Genomic DNA, 15,437 nt, shown 5'->3' with positions numbered 1-15,437 from the left:
AAAAACTAGTCGGCTAACCAAAAAATTGTTTTGAAGGATAATAAAAAATATTATGCCAAAAATAAATAAAATATTAGAATTGTACTTATCTTTGGACGAAAGTCTGGTCGGGAGAGCTGCTTGACTTGTTGTCGTGACGGTGGTCGCGGTTGTCGTAGCGCCGTTCTTCGCGGCGATTATTATTGCGACTCGTGGTCAGAGCAAGTAGGCCAAACAACTTGGTCGATAGCCTGAGCAGGTCGGTGTCGTCGATCTGCCTCCCTTTGTAGCAGAGAAGCGGTTGCTGGTGTGGTCGGAGACGTTGCTGGTGTGGTCGAAACCGTAGCCAGCGTGGTTGGAGCCGCGGCCGACGTCGATGAAGAAGTGATTGGCGCAGATCGGATCTACGCCTCCTCCGTGGTCGTGGCGGTGAAGCTGTTGAAGATGACGATGAACGTGAAGCCACCCGTCATGGCCGCGAAGTCGGAGATAATGGCCATCTGGTTCGTCTGGAGAGCTGTACGCACTGTCGACGAAAGCTAGTCGACAGTCTACCTTAGGGTATACCCACGGTAGTAGTTTATCGGTAGACGGTGCGCAAGCTACGAACCCGATGGTGACGCAAGACACAGACAAGTTTTTTATCCAGGTTCAGCCGCCGTGTGGGCGTAATACCTACGTCTTGCGTCTGATTGTATTGGATTGAGAGAATAATAATATGTCCTAGGGGAGTCCCTTGCCCCTCCTTATATAGTCCGGAGGGCAGGGTTACAGATCTGGAAACTAATCCTAGTCGGTTATAATTGCCATAGATAGTTTGATATCAATCCCTATTCTAACCGACCAGGATCCGGCTTGATCTCCACGTCATGTTTCCTTGCGCGAAACTCTAAGCAGTTGGATCAAGCCTCGGACCATCTTCGTGATGGGCCAAGCCTCCTGGCCCAAGTCTAGCCGTAAGGGTATAGGGGTTTATACCCCCACAAGCATAGCAAACACCATCTTCGTCCCCATCCATGGTACACCCTGAAAGCAAAGAGCATTTCGTAATTTCCAGATCACCCATAAGACAGCATAAGAAACAATAATATTGCGCACCATGAACTTTTTATTCGAGATCCACAATGAAGCAACAGAAATAAAATCATCACCCATAGATCTGTTAAGCCAAAGGGATATAAAATCCCAAACATTAACTACATATAGTTTTAATATTTTATTACTTTTAATTGATATTATATATATATAAATTATAGTCCCAATAGATAGTTTCTACAAAATATTTTTTTTATCTAATTATATACATTCTCTTTCCATTCTCTATCAATCATGTTTCTTCATATTTTGATTCTCATATAGACATGGTTTCTAACTTAGACTCAGTTTCTATGATTTTTATTTTCTCTTATTAATAATTACCTTGTCACATCAGCAAAACACTTAGATAATAGTACAATTAATATCTATAGAAACTATGGTGGTTTCTGCATGGTGAATGCCCTTGGCAATGACTTTTCAATAGTACTTGGCTTTATTTTAGGGTTGTTTTATGCGACATGGTGTGGTTGTCAACGCTAAAATAGTTATTTGCATTCAATAACTTTGGTAGAGCATCTTCAAAAAAAAATGGAGATTTTTCACTCTTACAATGGAATGTGTATATATGCAACTAAAATATGTCTACGTATTTGGAATTTGTATAATATGTTTATTTTAAGAAAGACTAAATAATTTTTTCATGCGACCTAATTAAAATTTAGTTTCCCCTAGAGATAGTTGACTTTCTGATAATCATACAGGCATGCATTTGAATTTTTTATAGTTCATTAAAAGCAACATACTAATTTGCCAAATTGCGGCATGATTTCCAAGGTAATCCATAATTGACTTTATTTTTTGTAGAAAAGTTTAGTTGCACGTAGGATTATTGTTCCGGAGCTAAATCAATTTGGTATGGATTTATGAAGTGTATTTCTTTTAGTGTTGTGCTCCGGTCCATCTCTCACTGCTGTGCTTCGGTTGGAATTACTGTGCCAATTACCTGGACAGTCATAATTGACTCGATAAGGTTAAACTAACAAAGGGAACCTTCATACTTTATCTTATACTCCGTATAAGTCAACTTCACTCCTGGATAAAAGAAACTAATCAACATGAAATGGGACCTCTCGGTAGCCTCCACCCACAAAACAGAGCCCTTGCTACTTGCTGTTCCAGCTCGTATACCTATGACTTGGTACCTAGGAGGATGATTAGTTAATCACTCGACTTTAAAAGGATCATAATCGACTTGAAATCCTAGCATGCAAAAAAGAAAGAAAGAATAGGAACCAAGACATCACTAGAGAAGAGTATGACGTACAAGTGTAAGCTATCGATGGATGCTAATTAATAAGAATGTACATAGAGCTTACAAAGAGGTTTTCATATTTGACATTTAATTCGCAAGTCTTGTAACATTCGATACCCATACCGTGGGGTCAATCTGAGTCGAGTCACTGGTACATGGTTAGGGTGTCAAATCTTGAAAGGCTCACATATCATATCTTTTAAAAAATTTATGAGACTTACAAAGTGTTACGAATTTCTAAATAAACTATTTGAACCTTTTCATAATCATGCCTCGACATGTGTTTCATCAAGAAGAAATACAAGAGTTACAATACAAAGAAGAGTAACCCATTGCTCCAGACAACTAGTGGCGATCCTAGGTAATTAGGTGAACACCTTTGCAAACTCCAAACAATATGCTTACCGCTGACACCCGATGGCTACATGACACTAACCCAAAGAAACAACCATAAAAGCATCATCAACCACTTAGCAAAGACAACAGTGAAGCTAGATGTCTGTTTCCTATACCGAATTCTAGTAGTTGTGGCTAATAGCTTTGACTCACCATGGAAAACCTTGCGTTGTTTCCTATACCGAATTCTAGTAGTTGTGGCTAATAGCTTTGACTCACCATGGAAAACCTTGCGTTGTTTCCCAGTGAACCATGATACCAATAGGACAAAAGAGTCGAAGCCTTTGCATCGATCATTACACAATGCGCTTCTGCCATGCATCCACCATAATAACATTATCCACCAGCACTAGAGTCATTTGATCAATTGGTAGAAGGATCCTGTACCAGACTTCCCTATCCTAAACACATATCACTACACTTATCACAAAAGCACACTGAGCCCTGAGTCCAGTGCCATTTACCTACAGTCTAGAGTCACCCATGTAAAGCTAACCAACAGAAGAAGTATTTGACATGTGATGATGCCATCACAATGCTATAGTTCTATAGTGTAAGCTAAAAAGAAATCCTTTGAAAGAAAGCCATGCCTGCAGAGGCGGAATAAGATAAGGTTCGTTGACGGACCATTTAAACATTTTGAAATTTTTACTAACATTTATGGGACATTGGCTTCGTTTTCTAATAAAATAAAAGTACATACCATTAAACGAGAGTTTGAGAAGAATAGAGTTTATTTAAAGCTCCAAACCTAGCGAGCAAAACAAACGGATCCTAATACTTCTCACTTAAAGATGATTCATCATTGAATAGGTAGCTATTCTGTTTCAAAACATGTGTCACAAAACCACCTCCTCTCACACATGTTGCCAATCTCATTGCCATTTTTTTACATGCTTGCGTCACTATTGCCTAGCCTCCTCACATGTGCCCAAGGACTAACCCAAACAACCAACCACACTAAATCATTTGAAGAAAATTAAACTGAGATGAGACCCCAAAAACAAAACAATGTCTGGTGTTCAAATAGTGTGGTTACTACAGCAAAGACAAACCATGTGCCATATGCGACCGGCTTTGGTTTGAAGAGAAATATAGTTACACGTGTAAAAAGGTAGAGAAATATTATAAAGATAAAAAAAAATCTAAACATGTCATTCCAATATTGTATTAAGCTTTTTAAAAAAGGTAGACACGTAAAACAATTGAAAGGAGAGTATTAGCTAGCAGGTTAGCACGGGGCCTAGTACGTAAGTACGTATGGACCAATCTTGATCACGAACCAAGTAACTAAAAGTGGCAATCACACTAAGTGCCCAAAGTCCAACACAATCAAAAAGGTTGCCACGTTGACGCTTTCATGTTATCCCAAACAGTGAAAGCAACTCGCACTATGCAATCATTTTTTCTGGTTTTATATACTATACTTACCTATAGTCATTTTCTTAATCAATTTCGTCAGCACTTGCAAACTTGTGTGACAACGTTCCCCAAATTTATATACATCCGACCTTTTAACATTTCTGAATTCAAACTGGCAAGTTAATCCAATTGAACAAATGACAATAATTCCCAAAAAAGCGTAAGCACCACAGTTCTGGCTGGTCCACAAACCCACTCGTCACCCCGTGACAGCAGGAAAATAGAAAGCGCATAATCTTCCAAGAAAATTTAATAAAAAAAAACCCTGAAGAAGCCAAGACGGAAGGAAAAAAAAAAGTAGGAAAAAAAAAACTGACACATAAGAAAAGAGCAGCGAGCAAGCTGAAGCCTGAAGGTGAAAGCCTGAGCAGCTCGTCGTCCCCTTCCCCCCACTTCTTCCTCAGATAAGGAGAGGCCCCAGGCCAGAGGGAAAAAAAAAGCATCGATTTTCCCCCCTTAATTGGCCCAAGACCTCAGCCGCCGACCAGCATCAGCAAGAGGTATGATTCTCGCATTGCTTGGCCCCTGCGATTGCACGCGATTTTTGCTGTTTTTTCGAGCTCCTCCTGCGAGTTTTTCTTTGCCGTGTTGGAACCGCAGCTACGCAGCCGAGCTCGGGTACTAGCGTGATTTGGATTTGGTCAGTGGATCCCGTTGGGCTGCTTCTCCCTCGCGGCCGATTCGCGAGAGCTAGCAGGTCCCCGGGAAGCGATCTCATTTTTCGTTATTTTTTTAGTTCCCTACACCAAAGATCAGAATCAGATCCGAGGCTACCCGTTTGCTAGCGAGCAGAAACCTAGCTTTCACCGGCAATCTTGGCCGCCTCGGCAAGGATTTTCCCCGGCCGGAGCTCTGCAACATGGGGGGATCGATGGCTGCAACACTCACGAGCTCCGGTGCCCACGAATCGAAGTCAGCAGCGCCTCCTGGACTGAGGTAGGTGCTTGTTTCGACGTCCAGTTCGACGCTTCTCATCTCGAGAACCCGTGGGGGCCAAATCGAGCTTCCTAAGACCAGGGCACCCAATCGAGCTGCCACAGTCGAGATCCCCATCACCTGAATCGAGGTCCTTTCGACCAGAACCTAAGCTCCCGCCGCCACCGTCGAGATAGCTGTCTCCCAAATCAAGCTTTCCGTCGCTGCCGGACGTTGGAATCGGAGCTTGGGGCCGCATAGCTTGAGCTTGAGCTTGCTACTGTATCAAGCAAGCAAACCAAACGCTGGGGGTCTTGCTTTGCTGCGCTAGCTTAGCCTATCTATCCTTGCTATGAATCACCCGCCTTTTTGGTGATATTTTGACTTGCGAGTGCCTGCTGTCACTGGGGCTGCTTTTCTCTTCTCCTTTTGGAGTTCTGAATGAAACCTATGATGGCGTTGGAAGGAATAGAAAGATATGAAACTTACGCTTGGGTCGGGGAACCCTTACGAAGAAAGTTTTGGCTTAAAGGTGGAAGTTTTTTGAGTTTTTTCCTTGCGAAATAAATGCATTTTTTGATGTTATTGATGGATTTGGTTGGTACTCGGTCAAAAGGTGTTCTTGGTTTGCCCTTTTTATGCTCTGGTTGCTGTTGCAATTGCAATTTCCGTTTCCCTTTGAATTTGGCGCTCTAAAAGTTGGTTCTCTTTGCCTGAAGGATCTCGGTTCTTGTTGCTGACTGGGTTGCTTGGATCTATCTGCAGGCAGACAAGCTAGGTTTTACTGCTTTCCTTGGGCACAAAGATCCGCTGACCTCTTGGTAAAAATCCAACCTTTTTGTACTGTTTTCCCCCTGGGAAAACCTCCTTGTGGTGCATAAACTGCTTAGTACACACTGCCATCTCTGGAGAAGGAAACTGAGAACCACTATCCATATCTGGCACGACCCTTGTCAAGAACCATGGCTGTTCACTTGCCATGAAGCTGCTTGAACTGGAGGCACCTAAATGCTGTGGATTGTTCCTATGCAGATGATTGGATCAGTGGTGTCAGGCTTCGGCGGTTTTGATCAGATGTTGTATGAATAATAAGAGCAGGATTGTTTGAGAGACTATAGTTTGGGTACTGTTTGCTTCTCTATTTACTGGTACGGTTTCCTACTGATCTGCGGCTGCGCAGGGAGGCATTCTCTTTTTTGCCGTACCATGGATGCCACGGATGTTCAACAGAGCATGGGATTTATGGAGTCCAGGGGTGGTATGCCTAAGTTTTTCCATGCCCTTGGACCGGCACTCCTGATTTCAATGGGGTACATTGATCTCGGGAAGTGGGTGGCAGCAGTTGAAGCTGGTTCTCGTTTTGGATTCGACCTGGTGTTACTGGCTCTCCTTTTCAACTTTACTGCCATTGTATGTCAGTACCTTGCTGCTTGCATTGGCACTGTCACAGGGAAGAATCTTGCAGAGGTATCGGCTTACCGATGTTGTTCCTTGGCTTTGCTGGCCTTCTCTTGAGATTTAGTTCAGTAAATATTTATTTCCATTTCACAACACTATATGATGGTTTCATATTGAGTTGGACATGAAGGAACTGTGAAGACTAGGGAGTAGGGAAAGTACATGTGAAGTATTCCATTTATGCATATTGTTGATAAACAAAATGTATCAATTTACTTGCCTTGTTAAATGATTCTTTTCCATCTATAGTTCAATTATAATACTACTGGATGTAGACGGGCTTCTTTTTGTAGGAAAATAAATCTTTATCTCATATTACTTGTTCATAATATTCCTTTGAAGTTGCTAACTTTTTCATGTTTTCACATGAAACAAAGATATGCCACCAAGAGTACAACCAGCCAACATGTATTTTCCTGGGTGTTCAAGCTGGATTGTCCTTGTTGACATCAGAGCTGACTATGGTATTTGCACACTTCCTTGGATGTCTCTCATGTCTTTTGATGTTTAATCTGTGAATTCTCATCCTGTAAGGCAATGTTACATGAAGTAGTTCTGACATGCTAGATTCTGATGGCTATATCTGGAATTTTCAGATTTTTGGCATAGCACTCGGATTCAACCTCCTGTTTGAATATGATGATCTCATCACAGGGATATGCTTTGCAACAGTGGTGCCTAATCTGCTACCATATGCTATATCCCACCTGGTAAGATTACTACTTCAAGAAGCATACTTGCACAGACACTGATACACTAATGAGACTGGAACTTTGTTCCCTTATCTAAAGAAAAACTAATGTACTTTATATTTGCTAGTTACTTACCCATTATGTCTGCTCTAGGGAAAGAAGATGGAAGGGACAGTAAATGCCTGCATAGCAGGATTTGCACTTCTTAGTTATGTGCTTGGCTTATTGGTTAGCCAGCCACAAATTCCTCTCACAATGAATGTAATATTCCCCAAGATCAGTGGTGAGAGTGCTTACTCTCTGATGGCACTTCTTGGTGCAAACATAATGGCACACAACTTCTACATTCATTCATCAGTTGTCCAGGTAAATTGTTTGATTACTGCACTTGGACTTAATATTTAGGGGACAATGGCTTGCCAGAAATACTTCAAAGTTCAAACCATACATTTACATGTATTTCAATTTTGGCTGGTTTTCTGGGGTTTAGAAACTCCTAAGATTCAGCAGCAAGATCATTATATTGAACTTCTGCTCATGCCAGTTGAATATTGGATGAAATAAAACAAGATGTAATTAATCATTGTGGATACACTGCATCGAAATAAAACAAGATGTAATTAATCATGTTTCAATTGTTTGCAAGACTTCATACACGTTTTCACTATAGGATCCACACTTTGTTCATCTGTAGTGTGCTCAGCTTTTGGAAAAAATTGATAGTTCATGAAAATTTGCATCTTATGTTTGGGTTTGTAGCATATTACAAAACATCAAAATTGTACCATTTCTAACTTTTTACATCATGCTCAGTGGATAATATTGGCATGCGCAAAAAGAATGAAAGTAGTGACAGTTTGTGCACTTGCAGTAGTTTGTTTTTGCTGAACTGTCTTCAGTTTCTGTGCTTGCTTATACTTAATCAAGAAACATTGTATTTGCAGGGTCAGAAAAAGTCGTCTGCAGTTGGTCTTGGCGCCTTATTTCACGACCATCTTTTTTCAATATTGTTCATTTTTACTGGAATCTTTATGGTGAACTATGTTCTAATGAACTCTGCAGCAGCGGAATCTACTAATACTCTTCTCATTACCTTCCAAGATGTTGTAGAGCTAATGAATCAGGTAAGCACCTAAATTTCATACCTGTTCACGCTCTGTGCTAAGTTTCTGCTGAAAATTTTATTTAGGAAGCAATCCTACTCCGCTATAGAAAACTTAACTTTTGAGTACTCTGCAGATATTTGTAAATCCTCTGGCACCAACTATATTTTTAGTGGTTCTTCTCTTCTCCAGCCACATCATCTCGCTGACATCTGCTATCGGTAGCCAAGTGATTTCACAGCATTTATTTGGTATAAACCTTCCTCTTTCTGGACATCGTCTCCTGCTGAAGGTTTTTGCCATAGTTCCTACTCTGTACTGGGCGAAAGTTGCAGGAGCTGAAGGGATATACCAATTATTAATTATATGTCAGATTATCCAGGCCATGCTCCTTCCATCTTCAGTCATCCCACTTTTTCGTGTTGCTTCATCCAGATCAATAATGGGAGCCCATAGAGTGTCTTTGCATCTGGAGATACTGGTTTTTCTTGCATTTCTCCTTATGCTATTTTCAAATATCATATTTGTGGCAGAAATGCTATTTGGTGACAGTGGCTGGATGAACAATCTGAAAGGATATACTGGAAGCCCTGTGGTGCTCCCATATACTGTTTTCATTTTAGTTGCATGTGTATCTGTGGCTTTTTCACTGTACCTGGCTGTTACACCATTGAGATCTGGAAGTCATGAAGCTGAATCCCATGAATGGTCTGTGCATTCTCAGAGAGAACTCTTGAATACTCCTCAAGAAAGGGAAGATGTTAAGGTGGACAATGTTACCTATGAGGAAGATCAGAGATCAGATGTTGGCCCTTCTCCCAGGGATGCGCCTGACAGCCATCCGGAGCTGGCCATGGACTATATTGATACTTCTGACACTGCTGTAGAATCTGATCACGACTCTCAACAATCTACTGCATATGCATCCACTGCTCCTGAAACCTGCCCCTCCCCGTCATTTACTCGTGAGGAGTCAAAATCAGTTGTTGCAGTCAACTGGCCGGAGCCTTTGGAGAAGGTTCCTACTTCTACTGTGATAGAGGAAAGCACAGTAGAAAGTGTGGTCTCTAGGATCACGACTGAAAGAGATGTTTTAGTAGAAACAGATGTTTTCTCAGGCAAGGATAAGGAAGATACACATGTTTTGGAGTCTGAGAAGTCAATTGTTGATAGCACCCCTTGTGTGTCTGATGATGGTCCACCATCTCTTACCTTCAGCAGGGGAAAAGGCTCAGATGCAGGAAATGGCAATGGTAGTCTCTCGAGGCTATCCGGTTTGGGCCGTGCGGCAAGGAGGCAGCTAGCTGCTACTCTTGATGAGTTCTGGGGGCATCTGTTTGATTACCATGGTAAGCTCACTCAAGAAGCCAGCACAAAAAAGTTTGGTATCTTGCTTGGGATAGACCTTAGAACACCTACCACAGCTGTAAGAACGGATAAGCAAGCTGTTGAAATACCCAAGAGCCCACTGGTGAGAGACTCAATGCGGGGGGCAGCTTTTTTGTCAAGTTCAGTGGACCTGATGTCCCCTAAGAATGAGACATCGAATTTGGAACTTGCATATGGGCTTCAGAGGGGACCGGCCATGGGATTGTCAAGCTGGTCTCAGGGTATGCAGCTACCAAACACACAGCTGCAGAGCTCAAGCAACAGCCTACTTGAGCAAAGTGCAAGATTAAACTCAAATTTTAGTGCGCCATCTTATTCAGACAACAATCAATTCTACCAACCTGCAACAATTCATGGGTACCAGCTCACATCTTACTTGAAACAGATGAATGCCAGCAGAAACCCTTACTCTAGCATGCCACTGGACCCACAGCGGCTTCCAAAATCATCTGTGTCTGCTGTGCCAACCTATGTTGATTCCATGATGAATGCTCGTAATCATAATCTGCTTGCTTCACTGGGTGCTACTCCTTCACAGATTCCTGCAACATCCCGTGTAGGCTCAATGATGCCTGAAAGATCGTATTACGATCCTTCCACTGTTGATGGGAATGAAAATTCTGGTTCGCCTGCTTACTCAAAAAAGTACCACAGCTCACCTGATATGTCTGGAATAATCGCTGCAAGTAGAGCTGCACTGTTGAATGAAGCAAAGTTGGGTGGTGCCATTGGACCCCAGTCATACCTTAGCAGGCTGGCGTCAGAAAGATCTCAATATGCAAACTCAGCAGCCAGGCCTGCGGCTCCATTAGCATTTGATGAGCTTTCACCTCCTAAGCTCCAGAGTGATATCTTCTCGGCGCAGTCGAGCATGAGCCCAAGTGCTAGATCCCTTTGGGCTAAGCAACCATTTGAGCAACTGTTTGGCATGTCAAGTGCAGAGCTCAGTAAAGGTGACTTCAATCTTTCAGGCAGATCAGGTGGCATGGCCAAGGATGATTTCTCTTATAAGGAATCTGAGACAAAGCTTCTTCAGTCCCTCAGATTCTGCATTATGAAGCTCCTTAAGCTAGAGGGATCAGGGTGGCTGTTCAAGCAAAATGGTGGTTGCGATGAAGAACTAATTGACCGAGTTGCTGCATCTGAGAAGCTATTGATGCAAGGGACTACTGAGAATCAACTGCTTCATGGTGATCTTCAGCAACATACTTCTGATCAGGTGGGCATCCAATACATGCGCACACTTCCCAACTGTGGGGAGGACTGTGTTTGGCGCGCATCACTCGTTGTTAGTTTTGGTGTCTGGTGCATCCGCCGAGTGCTGGACATGTCTCTAGTGGAAAGCAGACCAGAACTTTGGGGGAAGTATACCTATGTCCTTAACCGTCTTCAGGTGAGTTGTTATGGTCCTGAACTAATTTAACTTTGTGCTCATTTTTGGTGTGTTAGATTTTTTTTTGCTTGCAATCTATAATATTCTGTTTTTAATACTTGCTTACAATTAGGGGTGAAATTCATTGAAATGGTATTGCAATATAAAAAAATGACCGGTTTGGGATTTTTCCTTATTTATGAACTTAACGAATATACAAATGGTTGAAAATAGTTGTGAAACCAGTTGAAAATGACATCTTTTATGTTTGAATAAATTCGGAAACAATCGAAAACGCTTACAATTATTCATCTTGTGATTCTTTTGCTACTTATTTTATGCAGGGAATCTTGGACCCAGCATTCTCCAAGCCTCGGAGTGCTCTGACCATATGTGCTTGTCTTCAGAAAGACATCAGAGTGCTCAATAGTCCACCCGGCAGTGGGCTAACAGCCATGGGTCCCATCCCCATACCAATCCGTGGCACCTTCACAACTGCAGGTGTGGTTCTGGAGACGATCAAGGATGTGGAGACCGCAGTCTCAGGCCGCAAGGGCAGGAGTGGCACAGCAGCGGGCGACGTCGCCTTCCCCAAGGGGAAGGAGAACCTGGCCTCTGTGCTGAAGCGGTACAAGCGGAGGCTCGCCAGCAAGGGACAGTAGCAGCGTCGGACAGCGATTGCAATGTTAGGAGTCTGACTATTGTTCTCCAGGGACTGCCATCGGCCTCCCTGAGTCCTGGATTTTTTCGTTACATGACGTTCGTAGGGACCGGTTGCCCGATGATCGTTTTGGTCCCTTCCAGCAAGTTTTTCTTCTTTTTTTTTTTTGTTTTTTTGGCAGTGTCATGTTTTGTAAGGGCAACTACGTGTGTGCTCAAAAGAACCCAAGATGTACACGCAAAGGAGATGTAGTCTGCTGATGCAGCATTGTAAAGTCCACACTCTGCAGGTTAACCCTTTTTTGGGGCCGTCAAGTGTTAGCGCCCTATGTATGTTATCAACCCTGCAGAGAGGTTGCAAATACTGAACCACTCTCACAAACTTGCACCTGTCGAGATCATTTTGTAATCTACTACATCTTTGTTCAGAATTGTTTTTTTTTTCACCCGTTGTGTAGTTTACCCTGAAGGGACTTTCGTTTCTCTTGAAGTACGTGCTTCGGCACGATCGTGAATAAAACTGTTAGCATCAGTCAGCTGCCTGTTGAGCAGTAAGAGAAAATACAAAGAGGTATGCAAGCCTAGGCTTACATGAGCGCAACACCATTTTACATTCAATGTGCTTCGTCTTCAACAGATGGTTGGTCTGAAAATCCTTGCATTTCGCTCTTTCATGGTATCCAACTGATGCTAACTGTCGGTCTGAATCGGGCCTCTGCTCTGATTCTCAACTGGGGCAGCTCAGGTCAGGGAAACTGGAGATGGCGTCAGGTGCTCAAAAGCGAAATGTGTCACGCGCGTCTATGAAGAAGCACATTGGATCAAAGAGCTATTTATTTATGCCAAGCAAGCGAGATGATTCAGATGTATCCAAATGGCCGGTCCGAAATGCAGAAGATGATGAGTAAATATGGTTTGGGAAACCACTTCTATGCCAAGCATTCAAGCAAGCAAGTGTTCTTTTGGCTACTACTCAAGGACAGACTCAGCACCAGAAATATCAAAAGAAGGAGAAATATGTTCATTGAAAACTACAACTATGTTCTTTGCAGCTCATCGACAGCAGAGTATTTGGATCATCTTTTTCTCTATTGTGATTTTGCTAAGCAATGCTGAAATTTGCTTGGAATTGATATCCACCCTTCCCTGAAATTGTAACAATCCTCAGAGACAGTCTGCAGTCAGAATTCTTTATGGTGGCGATCATACTTTTATGTTAGTCCATTTGTTGAAAGGAATGAGTGTATTTTCAAAGGATTACAGCCAGAAGTGCAGAGCTGCAAGCAAAACTTTTTCAAAGATCTGAACTGTGTTATTTATTTAAATAAAATTCTGTAGGGGCCAAGGCCCCTCCGGTTCCTTTTTTTTTTTAAAAAAAAAACAACCTGCGCACCGTACGTACGTCCGTCTTGCAACCAACACGTAGGAGTACACATTCTTGTTCTGAAAGATGACGCAACGCGGCGACTGGCCAAGTGGTCGTTTGTGCCTGTCGTGGCATCACCTGGTCCCTCCGTGTCGCCAAAAAGCACTGCACTAGTGCACTGTGCTGGTCGTCGCCGTTGCATCACCGTACCGTACCCTGCTGCTAGCTTCTGCTTGGATTGGATGCATCTTCTTGCCGCCGGCCGGCCGGCCGCCGTGCTCCGATTGGTTGGACGGCTGGCGGATCTTATTCCATGTGCTATATACGGTTCGTTGCAGCTTAGGTCTTGTAGTAGGTGATTTTTTTTTTGATTTAGCTACTATAGTACTTTTATTTGTATTTGATAATTATTATTTAATTATGAACTTACGAGGTTTAAAAAATCGTCTCGTAAATTATAAGTAAATTGTATAATTAATTATTTTTTATTTTTATTTAATATTTTATGTATATAAAGATTGGATATGACGAAAAATTTTGAAAAAATTTGGAAAAAATTTTGGGAACTAACCAAGGCCTAGATCGATCCATGTGTGTCACTGCATGTGTGCGTACGTATACGAGCAGAAGCAGGCCGGCCGGTACTACTAGATAGGGAGCACCCCCGGCTCGGCCCCTTTCGGTTGCTAGCGCTACTACCTTTTGGCGAGGTGCGTGTTATATGGACGATGGACCAGCTGATCGAGATCTTTTACTAGTATAGTATATGCACTTTTTTTTCCTTTTAGAAAAAGTGTTTGTTTCGGCCAGTGCATGCATATGCATGCATTTCAGAGCAAGTTGTTGTTTTCTTTTCTTTTTGCTGATATAATATTCAGTTATCATATTTATTGTTAGACGATGTACAGCAACATTACACACGTAGTGAGTGGTTCTTTGCTAGCACTAGTAGTGCTTATTGGCATCACTACTGTGTCTGCAATGTTACCTGCTCCACGTAAATATGTAGTGGCGATTTGGTTGAGATGTTAGCGTACGTCCACTGATCGACCACTAGCGCGCCGGCCATTTTACAACACCCGCATTATTATTTGTCTCTTTTAGCTCAATCCACTACTACATCAGCTTGAAGCATGTCTCGGTCTCGCGTGTTGTTGCGGACTTTCTTAAAAATAAAATGGTCGCCTATATAAGTTAGAGTGTTAGACTTACATATCCTTGCATTGATTCTTATCAAAATTTAGCATGGCAAATGGAAGAATTTAAAAAAGACTAAAATAAATAGATTGAATTATTATAAGGTGATGGAACAATATAATAAAGCAAATAACAATATGTGTATGCCTTGTATATTTATTATACAGTATAACAATAGTAATTGCACTTAGCGGAGGTAATGTCGACGTGTATTAATATGTTGAAAGTTAGTGGGCTGGCATGGTAGTAGTTGGTGATGATACATACAGATATATAGTTCGTAAAAAGAATGTGAACAGCTTCCATATTGAAATAGAAGCTGTAGTGGAATTATAAAAAAAAATTCTCCTTAACTGGTAGTTGTGTGTCGTCGCGCGCCGGCCCTCTGGCAAGTGGTAACCACGGCCACGGCACCTGAGCGTGGTCCACCCGAAGTACAAGTACCCCACCCCAGGCCACGCCGGCACCGTAGCTGCACTGTTGGTTGGGTTGGGCCACGACGCCTTTCACTTTCAGGGCGACCGCGTGCACGCTACGCTGGCCCAGCGCCGCAGGTAGCAGGCAGGGGAAGGCTGGACCGGGGCGGTGGGGACGCCTCGCCGTCGCGTCACGTGGACGACGTGACGTGACCCTCGCAACGCCTCGATCGACCGAGCTGCGGCCACCACGGCCACGGGTCGGGTCGGGTCTGGTCTGGTCCCCCAACCACCACAGCGTCACCCCTCACGCCCCCGTCACCAGCCAAAACTTTTGATCCTAGTTAGTTTATGATTAAATAATATTTATAATTAAATAATATTTATCACAAATAAACGAAAGTAACGAGGCCCAGCCGAAAAAGCGCACCGCTTTTTTCCCTTCCCTTCCCTTCCCGCGCACGCGGTCCGCGGTCAACCGGGCGGGCGATGCATGCACGCGTTGACATGCATGCACGCCGCAACGCAACGCTAGCGGGTGCCGAATCGCCAACTAACCGCCGTCGGCGCCCGGTGCACGGGCGCGCGCCCCTCCGCCGTCCACCTGGTGGCCACCTCTGCCACTGCGTTAAAGAGGCAGGCAAGCAGCTAGCTAGCAGAGCCACAAGTCAGTTGCTTTAATACCACCCGTCACCAAACTGTTGCATGGACTGCAAGTCTGG

General features: G+C 43.1%; 1 protein-coding gene across 2 annotated transcripts; it reads left to right on the top strand.

Annotated features, from left to right (window-relative positions):
- On the top strand, positions 4,455 to 12,182 carry LOC8081385 (protein ETHYLENE-INSENSITIVE 2). 2 transcript variants are annotated; one of them, XM_021455969.1, is made up of 9 exons: positions 4,455 to 4,647; positions 5,828 to 5,883; positions 6,095 to 6,529; positions 6,898 to 6,984; positions 7,117 to 7,230; positions 7,366 to 7,578; positions 8,157 to 8,336; positions 8,452 to 11,097; positions 11,421 to 12,164. In XM_021455969.1, exons 3-9 carry the CDS (start codon positions 6,269 to 6,271, stop codon positions 11,736 to 11,738), a joined length of 3,819 nt encoding a protein of 1,272 aa, XP_021311644.1. In that variant the 5' UTR covers positions 4,455 to 4,647; positions 5,828 to 5,883; positions 6,095 to 6,268; the 3' UTR covers positions 11,739 to 12,164. The 2 variants fall into 2 exon arrangements, with proteins under 2 accessions (XP_021311644.1, XP_002457112.1); XM_002457067.2 differs by having other exon boundaries at positions 5,828 to 6,529; positions 11,421 to 12,182.

The sequence above is a fragment of the Sorghum bicolor genome, chromosome 3, assembly GCF_000003195.3.
Source record: "Sorghum bicolor cultivar BTx623 chromosome 3, Sorghum_bicolor_NCBIv3, whole genome shotgun sequence".
Classification (NCBI taxonomy): Eukaryota; Viridiplantae; Streptophyta; class Magnoliopsida; order Poales; family Poaceae; genus Sorghum; species Sorghum bicolor.
This window is presented reverse-complemented; position numbering and strand designations above follow the sequence as displayed.

Bases quoted from the DNA above. Each gene is read 5' to 3' on its own strand.
- LOC8081385 (XM_002457067.2), top strand. From the start codon at position 6,269: ATGGATGCCACGGATGTTCAACAGAGCATGGGATTTATGGAGTCCAGG. The intron at 6,985-7,116 runs GTATTTGCACAC...TGGAATTTTCAG, and splicing joins TGACATCAGAGCTGACTATG to ATTTTTGGCATAGCACTCGG. The intron at 8,337-8,451 runs GTAAGCACCTAA...AGTACTCTGCAG, and splicing joins TTGTAGAGCTAATGAATCAG to ATATTTGTAAATCCTCTGGC.